Source organism: Oryctolagus cuniculus, chromosome 13 (assembly GCF_964237555.1).
Source record: "Oryctolagus cuniculus chromosome 13, mOryCun1.1, whole genome shotgun sequence".
Classification (NCBI taxonomy): domain Eukaryota; kingdom Metazoa; phylum Chordata; class Mammalia; order Lagomorpha; family Leporidae; genus Oryctolagus; species Oryctolagus cuniculus.
In genome coordinates this window covers 12,786,119-12,799,039 of record NC_091444.1, presented here as the reverse complement: position 1 = coordinate 12,799,039, position 12,921 = coordinate 12,786,119, and the positions used below count along the sequence as shown (strand labels likewise).

General features: G+C 39.0%; 1 protein-coding gene across 9 annotated transcripts in view; it reads left to right on the top strand.

Annotated features, from left to right (window-relative positions):
- Positions 1-12,921, top strand: part of KCNT2 (potassium sodium-activated channel subfamily T member 2) — a 411,093-nt gene that overhangs the window by 295,855 nt on the left and 102,317 nt on the right. For all 9 annotated transcript variants that reach the window (XR_007909589.2, XM_051820439.2, XM_051820437.2 and 6 more), the window contains 3 exons: positions 971-1,200; positions 9,810-10,023; positions 12,133-12,238. Coding sequence is in view for 8 of the 9 variants with exons in the window: in XM_051820439.2 (XP_051676399.2) it covers positions 971-1,200; positions 9,810-10,023; positions 12,133-12,238 (550 nt within the window). In the remaining variant the exon portion in view is untranslated. The remainder of the gene's footprint in view (positions 1-970; positions 1,201-9,809; positions 10,024-12,132; positions 12,239-12,921) is intronic.

Below are 12,921 nucleotides of genomic sequence, written 5' to 3'. Positions count from 1 at the left end.
ACACTTGGGATGCCAACATCCTATATCAGAGTGTCTGGTTTGAGTTGTGGCTCTACTACCAGTTTCAGCTTCCTGCTGATATGCGCCCTGGGAGGAAGCTGTGGTAGACAGCTCCAGTTATTCCATTCCTGCTACTCACATGAGAGACCTTGAGTTCCTGGCTCCCAATTTTAGCCTTGCCCAGGGTGGCTACTTCAGGCATTTGAGAAGTGAATTGGAGATTGGAGGTCTCTTCTCTCTCCTCTCCCTCTCCCCTCCCTCATCTCCCCTCTCTCCTCTCCTCTCTGTTTCTCTCAGTCTCTCCCTCTCCCTCTCCCTCCTATTTCTCTGTCTCTCAAATAAATAAGCAAGTAAATAAAAAAATTACATACACACACATACATACATACATATATCTGAAAATGTATGTTTGGGACATAATCCTCTGTCAAAAAAAAGAAATTTAATGTAATCTCTTATATTCAGAGGTTGTTTTAAGTTGCACATCTATTCATGATTACTTAAATTTTTTAAATTCAAAATAAGCTCAATATTATGGAAACATTACCAAAAGAAATTCAAGGTCCCCTGTTCGTTCTCATATGAACTTGGGTAAGTTTCTTTTCTTTAGGCCAACTTTTTTGACCAAAGTAAAGAAATACTTTTACATCTTTTGACCAAAATAAATCTTATAGAAGTTTACAAAACATTGTCATTATATGACGTGTACCCTGTTACTTTCTCTTTTATTCTATTCTTCATAAATAAATATAGCTTATTTTTGTCAGAATCAACTAAATTGTTTTTATAACACACTAAAGATATAATTTATTTTCCTGTAAAAAGTAGGATCTTGAACTTTCAGGATCCTTCTGACCTTTAAAATTCTGATTCAGAGTTTCAATTTTCTTCTGCCTTATAATAATTTACTAATTTTCTTATATATGCTGAATTATAATTTTAAGCTTTTCTTTTCTTCTTTTAAATTAAGGTTTGGTGTTTGCTTGATTGGTGTCAGGAGGGAGGATAATAAAAACATTTTGCTGAATCCAGGCCCTCGCTACATTATGAATGCTACAGACATATGTTTTTATATTAATATTACCAAAGAAGAGAATTCAGCCTTTAAGAACCAAGACCAGCAGAGAAAAAGCAATGTATCAAGGTCATTTTACCATGGACCTTCCAGATTACCTGTACATAGCATAATTGCCAGCATGGGTGAGTATAAATTTGAAAGTACAATCAGTTCTATCATTAAAAAAAAGAAAAAGGAGAAGAAAAAAGAAGAAATACAATTTTTACTAAAATTCCTAAGCCCTGAATTAGGTAAGATTAGGTATACAGAGAAAATTTTCTAAGCTGTTAAGTTGGTAAAAAATTAAAAAGTAGACTATTACAAAACTACAGGTAACCTTTTATATTTCCAAATTCACTATAAGCACCTAACACTTCTCTTGTAATTTATCTATCCAGTTATCAACAGAGGCTAGTTCTAATATTCTTCATTTTTGTTAAAGCTTTCTTTCCATTTTCCATCACACTCTCCTTGAACTTGACTTCTATGACACATAGAGCAAAAAGATAAATAAATAAAAGAGAAATCTAGATAAGCATAGGGACCTAGATAAGAATAAGCATCTTTGCTCAGCCCAGCCACTGGCTTCTATCTTGTTTCCTTCTGTGTGTGCGGTCATCTGCTTGGGGGGCGGGGGCGCCTGTCTTACCTATTCTGAGTTGCCTTTAGAGAGATGTGTTTATCTAGGACTCTGTGCAACTGTCGTATATGGTCCTGTAGACTGACTACTTTGTACATGAGAATAAGTCTATTTTTTTCTATGAAAAAGAAAGTAAGAATTTCCTTAAAGTTTCATTACTAAACTGCTATAACCTAAACTATATCCTTCCTTTTAACCTTTTAACTGATGCTAATGTCTTTATTCAGTGACTCATCTTGATCCTTCTTGGAAACTTCACTCTTTAATTCATCCTTGTTACCTAACTTCATTCCCCTTTCTCCCTTGGCACTCCCTGTCCTGTCACTGGACTGGGTTGTCAGTCTCCACCCCATTCCCCGCCTTGCCATCAACACACACACACACATACACACATACACACACACACAGTTTTTGAATCTTTGGCCATAATATCTTGAAAAATTCATCAAAAGAGTTGTCTTCTATTGCAGGCTTGAAATCTCATTGTCCCCTCAGATCTCTCCAGTTCGCTCTGACATCCACAGTTATCTCCTTGAGGCTACTTTAGCAAGGTCTCCATTCCCCTTTTGTCACTGTTGTCTAAGTTCTGTGATGATGTTGACCACATTCTTCACACAAGCCCAGTGTCTTTTTTCTGCGTCTTGATTATTTGTTTCCCTGAACAGTCACATCTGCTCTAGTTGATACTGTCCTTCATAAAACGGATGCACTTTACCTGAATCATTAATGAGAGCCTCTCTTTATAACTGTTTTTTTCTCCTGCCTGCTGGTTATTTCCATCTGCATGTGTTAGGGAAAAATTCACACAGGATATTCAAGTGGAACTAATCTTCCCACCTTCATTCAACATTCTTTCCCCATTTTGTTTTTAAAGATTTATGTATATATTTTTTTGAAAGGCTGAGTTACACACACATACACAGAGAGAGAGAGAGACAGACAGACAGACAGGGACAGAGAGATCTTCTATCCACTGATATGTCTGCAATGGCCTGAGTTAGTCCAATTCGAAACCAGGATCCAGGAGCTTCTGCTGGGTCTTCCACATGGGTGGAGGGGACCCAAGTACTTAGAACGTCCTCTGCTGCTTTCTCAGGCTATTAGCAGAGAGCTGGATCAGCAGTGGAGCAGCGGGGACTTGAACCCGAGTCCATATGGGATACCAGCGTCAAGGCAGTGGCTTACCCTGTTATACCACAGTGCTAGCCACAGATTATTTTTTTCTAAAGAACAGATGACACCATTATCCTCTGATTTGTAAGGTTACAATCTGACTTTCACCAACCCTCTCCTCTTGATTTTCATAATTCACAAAACTGCATTAAATCTGATTATTACATAGCTCTTAAAATTATTCCATTCCTTCCGTGTACACTACCAATGTACATAGTTACCATAGTTCTGCCATCCTTTTTCAGCTCTCCAGGAGCCACCCGTCTTCTCTCTAAGCCTCCAGTCTTGCATCTCATCATCTTTTTACACCCTGTAGCCAGAGTAATAATTTTTATACATTTTTTAAGATTTATTTATTTATTTGAAAGTTAGAGTTACACAGAGAGAGGAGAGGCAGAGAGAGAGAGAGAGAGAGGTCTTCCATCTGATGGTTCACTCCCCAGTTGGCTGCAATGGCCGGAGCAGCGCCGATCTGAAGCCAGGAGCCAGGAGCTTTTTCAGGGTCTCCCACGTGGGTGCAGGGGCCCAAGCACTTGGGCCATCTTCTACTGCTTTCCCAGGCCACAGCAGAGAGCTGGATTGGAAGTAGAGCAGCCGGGTCTTGAACTGGCGCCCATATGGGATGCTGGCACTTCAGGCCAGGAGATTAACCCTCTGCACCACAGCACCGGCCCTATACATTATTTTGATAATGCTATTCCTTTGGATAAATCATTTTAATGGTTTCCTATTTCCCATTAGAAAAAAATCTAAATTCTAAAATATAGCATGGTTTAGAAACGAGGACCAAATGTTCTCAGATGCATGGATCAGTCTCAATTTTCTTAGAAAAATTCCAGTTCATGTTCATTTTCTAGGTATAATCACAAAGAATATCCCTCTTCAGTTCTCGAGTATCTTAATTTAGAGGATAGATTACTCAATCTCTTTACTTACATGCCTTTTATTAAATGATTCCTTCTTAGATTTCTTCTTAACCCTTCAATTCCTCTTCTAAGCTTCAATCAGACTAATTCATTTAATTCTTCACTAATTATTTTATCAATGGGCATTAACGCAGTAAGATTCCACTGACCTGAGCTACTGTTCACCCCCAACATTGCTCAAGTAACTCCTTTTAATCCTTTACGTACCAGACTAAATTCATTACCTCCAAAATACATGTCATGGCCCTGTGTAAACTTTGTGAGATAACACTATTTGCCATTGACACATTATTTTTATTCTATAGTACTAAAACTGACTTTTTCCATTTATTTAGCAATTATTTGCTGAGTACTTGGTAGGCACCAGGAGCTCTCCTAAGTGTTTGCCATAAAGATCATTCATGAACAGACAAAAATCTGGAACTTACAGAGCTCACATTCTATCAGGAGGAATACAGGCAACAAGCAGTATCAGTCATGTAACAAAAATAAATTATTTAGTGTGTTGAAAGTTGACAAGAAATGAGAAAAAGAGGAAGAAAAATTAAGGGGATTTATGAATTCTAGGCAGACTTGGTTATTAAAAATTTCTTATTTATTAGAGAGAAAGAGCTTCAACCTGTTGGTTCACTCCTCAAATGTCCACAAAGGTGGGAACTAGGCTAGACCAGAGCTGTGAGCCAGGAGCTCAAATCAGGTTTTCTGTGGGGATGACAGGAACCCAATTACTTGACCCATGACCGCTTCCTCCCAGGGTCCGCATTAGCAGGAGTCAGGAGTCGGAGTCAGGTATGGAACCTAGACACTGACTCTGAGATGAGGTATGGGTATCTTAACCAGCATCTTAACCACGAGGGCACAAGCTTACCCCAGGACTGTTCTTTTTTTTAAATGAGGGGATGGGCAGGCCTCATTGAGAAGGTGACAGTTGAGCACATATTGAAGGAAATGAGGATACTAGTTCTGAGAATGTCTGGAGGAAGAACATTGCTGGCAGAGACAACTGATTGGGATGCCCCAGGAACAGGGGAGAGGTTGTGAAGGCTTGGGCACAGTGAGTGAAGAAAGAGCAGTGGAAGAAGAGGGAAGGACAGAAGGAGGCCAGATCATGTTGAGTTTTAAAGTCAATGTTAGCATTGTGGCTTGCACTCTGGGTAAAGTGGGAATCATTGAAGGCTTTCAGCCAAGCATGGCCTGATCTCACTGTGTGATATTTTAATGCAATCACTGATTGTTGTTGATAATGGATGGTTCAGGACAAACGTCAGAGTGTTTTTAAGAGGGTGTTAAAGAGGAGAAAATTTTGGACATGCTTTCAAGGTGTAACAATCATAATTCATTGAAGAACTGGATTAGAACTGTGAAAAAAAAGGAGACACTTGAACTTCATGAATTTGGTTTAAGCCACTGGGAGAAGAGAATGACCATCGATTGACAGAGGGAAAACTGAGGGGAAGGCATGTTTGGTATAGGCTGGGGGAAACAAAGAGCTTAGTTTAGAGCATGTTGAAGTTCATATGCCTAATAAATACAGAGAAGAAGATGTCGATCAGGCAGTTACAAACGAGAGTCCAGATTTCAGGAAAAGGTATAGCCTGACAAAGTGGATTTTGGATTCCAGAGCTTAAGTGCTGTATAAAAAGCCGTGATACTGAATGAGATCCTTGAGGAAATGAGTACAGATGTAAAATGGGACGTTTTTATGGCATACCAATATTAAGCATCAGAGAAATGAGAAGAAACCAGCAGGAGCACAACAGAAGAGCTACTGTCAAGGAAGCAGGAAAACCTGATGCATGTGTCTCCTAGAAGTCCAGTGACCCAAGTATGTCAAGAGAATCATATGATCAGCTATGTCAAAGATCACAAAAATGAGGACCTTTGACACATACCATGGCAATTGAGTTTAGCAATGCCATGCTCACTGTTTGCTTTCATAAGAGTTGCTTTGATGGAGGCGTAGCAGAGAGAATGGCAGACCATTTTGTTTAGGAACAAAAATAGTAGAGACAAGTTAAGGAAAAATGATGAAGACAAATGACTAGGTATAGACCACTCATAAAATTCTTCTACAAAGGAAGCAAATGAATGTTTTGGTAAAAGTACAGTGAAGTGAGAAAGGCAAATAAATTGGGCACATACAAGAAAATGCATATAATAATAGACCATGTAAGGAAGTGAAAAGACATGTGCTACTTAAAGGAGACTTTCCAGCCATCTGATGGAAAGGGTAGAAGATTAAATAATTATAAACCCAGTAGGAATTCAGAGAGCGAGAGCAAGAGAGAGAAGGAGAGGACAAAGAAGGAGGAGGAGGAGGAAGGAAAGAGATCAAGAGTACCAGCAAGCTGGAAAGACTGGAGGTAAGGTTAAGTATCCGAGAATGAGATGCCAGAAAAAGAGAGTATATCAAGTCAGTAGTACTTACAGAATCTTTTGTGTGATGGTGAGAGTGAATGCTGATGAACTTAAAAGAAAAGGCCACTAAAGGAGGGGAGGAGAAGGAGTTGAGTCTGGAGTATTGAAAACCTCATCTACATACGTAATGAACTTGCCAAATATTAGGACAGAACATGTGGAAAGACTGATGTGCTCAATTATTCAGGCCTGTTCAGTCGCATAGAACTTGAAGAATAAGAGGATATTATAGATCAAAAATGTATCAAAAGAGCCAAGTGCATGAACTAAAAACTAATCATAGTATTTCAATATGGAATTTAAGAGAGATGAGAAGAGAGAACATAAAGGAGTGAGGGAGACAATGAAAAGTTTGAACAAGCAATAGAATTGAAGTTCTAGTAGAGTAAAATTGTAGTTAGAGTTGGGAAATCACTGGAAGTGACCTGAAGAATACAGGAAATAGTGATAGCTGAAGGATGGATGCAAGGGATAAATAAATGCAGCTTTGTTACTAGTTACAGTCCCAAGAATGACTACTGTGGGGAGCAACTCAGACTAGACTGTTACTGGAATTAAGACTTATTCTATGCATCTGCTCTCCCACAATATGGCGCTGGGAGAGGAGGAAACAGCTTCTACACAGCTGCCTCCAGTTCAACCAATAAACAGCAGGACCTGCTCCTGATTGGAGGAGAGCAGCGTACTCGGCGTGTGGGTAGCAGAGTTGGGATTGGTGGAAGAGGACTATAAAGGAGGAGAGAGACAACATGCACCAGGAACATCTATCTGAAGGAACACCTGTGCAGCCCCCGAGAGAGCCGGCCGGCGGTGTGCTGCTCCCCCGCGGAAGTGGGGAAAGTGGCAGGGGGAACCGCCCTTCCACGGAGGTGGAAGGGTCAGTAGCCAACCCGGGAAGAACCAGCAGCAAACCCGGGAAGGGCCGAGCAGACAAAAGAACAGCGCAGGGTCCTGTGTCGTTCCTCCACGAAGAGGGGGAGCGACATAATGGTGCCGTGACTCGGATATGAAGCCTAGGCAGGGCCCTGTGTCATTCCTCCGTGAAGAGGGGGAGTGACAACTACCAAAGTGAAGGGCTGAGGTAAATTGAAAAGCAGTTTCTGTAATGAATTCAAGAAACTGAGAGATCAGAGTGTAGGGATACTAATCTATGTGTAGCATTTTGATAGGTGGGTGATGATGAGACAAGAATGATATTCTGGATTGAAGCATATCCTCCAAATTTCATATGTTGGAAGTCTTAGCCCGGAGTGTTTCAGAATGTGACCTTATTTGGAGATGACAAATGTAATCAAGTTAAAAATTGCAGTCACTACTGTTTGCCCCAGTCCAGCATGACCAGTGTACTTATTGGCAAAGGAAATTAGGGCACAGATTTACACAGAGTGAAGATGATGTAGGGAGACACAGGGAAAGATGGCCACCGAGAAGATGAGGAGTGAGGCCTGGAACAGATCCCTCCTTCACAGCCCCAAGGAGGAACCAGCCCTGGCAACATATTGATTGGAGTTTAGGTTCCAGGACACTGAGACAATACATTTCTGTTAAGACACCCAGTTCACAGTGGTTTCTTTCAGCAGCCCTGAAAAACCTACACAAATAGTATTAGAAAACTGAACCAGATCATAAGAAATAAGTAGAATGACCCAGGGCAAATGAACAATCAAAATAATGAAAGATAGTTGGGCCTATAATTTGAGACATATGACGGATAACTGCGTGTTTTAAAAAGGATGAGAGGAAAATGCTCCGAAAGAGGCAGAGACAATGCTGAGACTGCCCACCTGGAAGACACAGCCACCTCTTAAAGTATTACAGGGAAGACCTAAGGGAGGACCCAATGTTTTGAGGGAAAATAAACTTCAGAGCAGAGCTCATCTCTGTAATTGTGACTGCTTTTCCATGTGTGTCTTCACTGATGAATTCTGATTTTCTTCCATGAACTTGTTCCAGTGCTCAGCCTGGTGTCAGATACGTGTTGGCAGTGTTGGGATGTGATCAAAAAGAATCCACATATATGTGGCTGTCTCACGTTTCCTGTGTTGGACATGGAAATGATAAAGAAATAGAGGTGATACGGAATCGACTATGTTGGGGTGGAGCTGATAGAAGACCTCAATTCCTTAGGAAGTAGGAGGGAATTAGAGTCACAGCATAAGAGTAGGCAGTACTTTTACATAAAAAGAGGTATGTCTGTGACCTTGTAAATAGAGAAAAGGGAAGGAAAAGTGGAGATTCTCTCATTTTGCCCATTTGGACAGGGACTTGAATGAGTTCCTCTGTGATAGTTTGTCTTCTTCTGAAGTGGGTGACGTGGTCAGCTGCAGTCAATAAGAATCCCAGTTCACAATAGTAGGCTGTAGATTGTAGTATGTGATTTTATTTTGTAAATCAAATTTATAAAAAATAAATAAGTTCACTCACCTGCTTAATGGGTGATTTCATCACATCATTTCTAGGATTCCTTACCCCCTACCAAATATAGAGTGGATTAATCCTGTATTTATGCTGCCAAAACTTGGAGAGAGGGAGTATGTGTGTGTTCTGTGGTGTCCACATGCATCAGCTTTGCTTAGATGCTGAGACTACTGAGTGCTCCTCCCCACATCTTTTCCTTAAGTAGAGCTGTTTCAGACAGACTCAAGTGCTCCCCACAGAGGACTTCCCACTGACTACGGACTCCTACCCTCTCTCATGCTACAGAGTACTGTGTACATTAACAGACACCAACCTCTGAAATTTACCCCCCAGATTCCACTTGTGTGGTGTAACTAAATATTCTTACCAGTTTTGTTCCTACCAACTCTGACAGACAGAAGCATTCTATCCCTTGCTCTGAAAAGATTTGTAATATCCTCAAAAGATTTTTAGAAATCAGTTGCTGACCTATTTCCATGATACAATAAAAAGATGCTGAAATCCATTAGTCTTTTCCCTCCTTAAAATATACAATTTTTACTTAAAAAATTGAAACAAGAAGTATGCTTTTTCACTCTTAAATTTCTATATGCTGGGGTTGGTGCTGTGGCAGAGCAGGTTAAAGCACTGGCCTGCATGTGGGCACCAGTTCAAGTCCCAGCTGCTTCACTTCTGATCCAGTTCTCTGTTATGGCCTGGGAGAGCAGCAGAAGATGGCCCAAGTCCTTGGGCCCCTGTACCAACATGGGAGACCTGGAGGAAGCTCCTGGCTCCTGGCTTCAGATCAGCTCAGCTCTGGACGTTGCAGCCATTTGGAGAGTGAACCAGTGGATAGATGATCTTGCTCTCTCTCTCTCTCTCTCTCTGTCTCTGTCTTCAGCTCTCTCTGTAACTCTGTCTTTCAAATAAAACAATTTCTTTTAAAAAAGCTTCTACATGCTTCAGGGTTCGAAAACTCTAATGTTTTGTGCTGTAGAATAATACACAGTAAATATACCTTTGTAAAATTACAGAATTAATTATCTAGGGCAGAAAAACATAATGAAAAGGAATAATTAGCGTTCAGAACTACTGTTTCTTGATTACACTGATTGTACTTTAACTTTCCTCATTAAATGGCCAACATGTTATATACATGGCAAATGCCATGATGGATTTTTCTGTTTTGTTCTTTTAGGTACTGTGGCTATAGACTTGCAAGACACGAGCTGTAGATCAGCAAGTGGCCCTACCCTGACTCTTCCTGTAGAGGGAAGTAAAGAAGTAAGAAGACCTAGCATTGCTCCTGTTTTAGAGGTTGCAGATACATCATCAATTCAAACATGTGATCTTCTAAGTGACCAATCAGAAGATGAAAATACACCAGATGAAGAAATATCCTCGAACTTGGAGTATGTTTAGATACTCTATGGTGTAATATATCTGAATTTAATGCTAATATCATTAAGTAATGTGTCTAGGCACTTTACCCACAGACAAGGAGTAATATTCTTACTTTGTGGACATTCTAGAATCATTCCTATGTACTTTTACCAAAACATCCTGTTTGCCCCATGTCTCTTGCCTACAAAGCATTCTAAGATTCCATGTTTCTAATTTTGATATAGGTATTTCCAGACTCATTTTTCTCTAAATTATCTTTTATTCTCAAAGAAAAAAATAGATATCAGAATTCCTAGGATGCATACTCCATTTTCATAATTGTACACTTTTTATTATATTTTATCTACTACGTCTGATTTCTTTTATTCTATATCATAATGAAATCTGATCAGTTACTCAGTGGCGTGCAATAGCAGTCTCCTCCCGTAAGCTATACTTACTTCTCTCTGCTTTTGCCAGCCTTTTTCAGGTAGTATGCCTCAATAATATTTTAAATTTATGAGTAAGGATGTATTACCTTCCTTTTTTAAGCGTTCATAATAATACAGTATTAATCTGTGTAGTAGTAATCACATTTCAGCCTGAAGTAGAATCTGTTTTGTGTGTTTTATTCTGCATATTATGTCACCATCCCCTGAGGAAAGCATTGTGGCTTACAGCTTGACTGTGGATCTGAAAGAATGTTTTCTGTGCGAGTTCTACTTTATGCCATTTGTCTGGAAATGACTTTGATTAACATATGGCTTATAATTTCTGTACCTGTAAACTCAGTTTGATTACTACCTCATAGGGTGATATGAAGATTAATTGAAATAAGGGAAAAAAGTGCTATGACAATTCTTTCTGTACAGTAAGCATTCTGTAAGTATTAAGTAGGACCAGTAGTTGTACTGGTATTAATGGCATTGATAATATCATCCCCTAACATTTTCCCAGTATCTTTCACATAAATTCAATTATTGCTGACTTGAACTAAATATATATTTGTGAACTATAGGTTGGGTGAGGTTTGAAAACCAGTATCTTTCTAGGAAATGGTGTTTTGGGATGTGACTTAAATTGTTTCCTCACACTTATTTCTGAAATAATTAAGAAGTAGTAGAGTTTTATTTCTAGAAAAATAAAAGATATTAAAAATAATGGCAGAGATTATCTGCTTATAAATTTGCAAAATGCTCTGATGTTTGAGCCAATGATACGTGGGAAACAGTTTCAAATAAGTCTGAAACTTCATGATTTTGTAGGTAAATAAATTAAAATTAAAAATGTCCCTAATGGATAAAAGAATATCACTTTCATGGAATTCTCCTTGATTTACTAATTTTTATTCATGTTACTACTTCTTAGAAGTTCCACTTTCAATATCATATAACCAAAATGTGCATGTGGCTATATTTTAAAAGGCAGTAAACAAACTGAATGTCTTTGAAAATCTTTTAAGTATGATTCCAGCAAAAACTGCTTTTAACTAATTAACTCAATCATTTATCCCTTTTGGTTATGCTTTACTGAATAATGACAAAGTGAATCATAATGCATTTGATTTTAAATGTGGTTTATAATAGTTAATACTACTTGTTGAACATATATCTAAATCTTCTAAGCTGAGAGATGTCAAACTTTTCTAGAAAGAAAATGCTAATCAGTATTTTAGGCTTTATGGTCCCATTTGTAGTTACTCAGTTCTGCTGTTGAAGCACAAAAGTAACTTTGCACAAGATAGAGGAGTGAGTATGGCTGTGCTGCAGTAAAGCTTTGTTTATGCATACTGAGGCTTTAACGTCATATCATTTCCACATCACATAAAATAGTATTATTCTCTTTCTTTCTGTCTTTCTGTCTTTCTGTCTTTCTGTCTTTCTGTCTGTCTTTCTGTCTTTCTGTCTTTGCCAATTGAAAATACAGAAACTATCCTGAGCTGGCAAAACTCTGTGGTGAGCCAGATTTGGTTCTTGGGTTGTAGTTTGCCCCCCACTGTTCTAGACCCTTGTCAAAATATAATTGTAATATAAGGAGTTACTGATTTTTACATTTTGTCAAGGCAGAGGAATGTGTACGTTATTAACGATCCTCCTTTGCATGCCTTACCCAAAGGTAACAGCTCATCTTGTTCATAGGTATGCGAAAGGCTACCCGCCATACTCTCCCTACATAGGAAGCTCACCCACTTTTTGTCATCTCCTTCAGGAAAAAGTGCCATTTTGCTGCTTAAGATTAGACAAGGTAAGTACTTGTTGCTTCTGTTTTCTGCAAAATTAAAATTATTGCATTTTACAAGTCCATATAGTTAAGCAATTTGCATGGTGTTTTGATTGAAATCTATTTAAAGGTATTGATTTTCATGTGTAAGTTTAATTGCATGAAGTCCTAACTTTTGGTTTTTTAACTGCACTAAGATGCTTTTCCCTCCTCTAAATTTCCAAATGAATCACTCAGTCATATTTTCAAAGAGGAAAGTGGAGAGGTGCCAAAATCTCAAACGTAGACACCTTCCATATTCCAAGTCTCCCAAAATTGCCTTGGCCAAATGTGCATTATTTATTTGACTGTGGCTGCTTCAGACTGCAGTGTGGAGTTCCTCGGCCTGCTAACGGGTTATCTATGTGTGAGGTACAAAGATTCATGACCATGCTAGAAAGTCGAATTGCCTTCCTTAACTCCTCCTTTCCCAAATTTTGATGCAGTTCTTTGTCTTGCCTGCATGTTCTGGGGAAGCCATCCAAAACTGGAAACTGCCAAGAACACCAGCATTCTCCTCTTTTTCACAGTAGAATCACTGTGCTTGACCTGTTTGTGTTTGTCTTTCTGAAAAATAAAAAAAAAGTTGAGTGTTACACTCTCCCTAGAGATTTGAACTTGCCACTATTCTAGCCATGTACTTTTTCTTTTATTCTAAATTTTGAAGT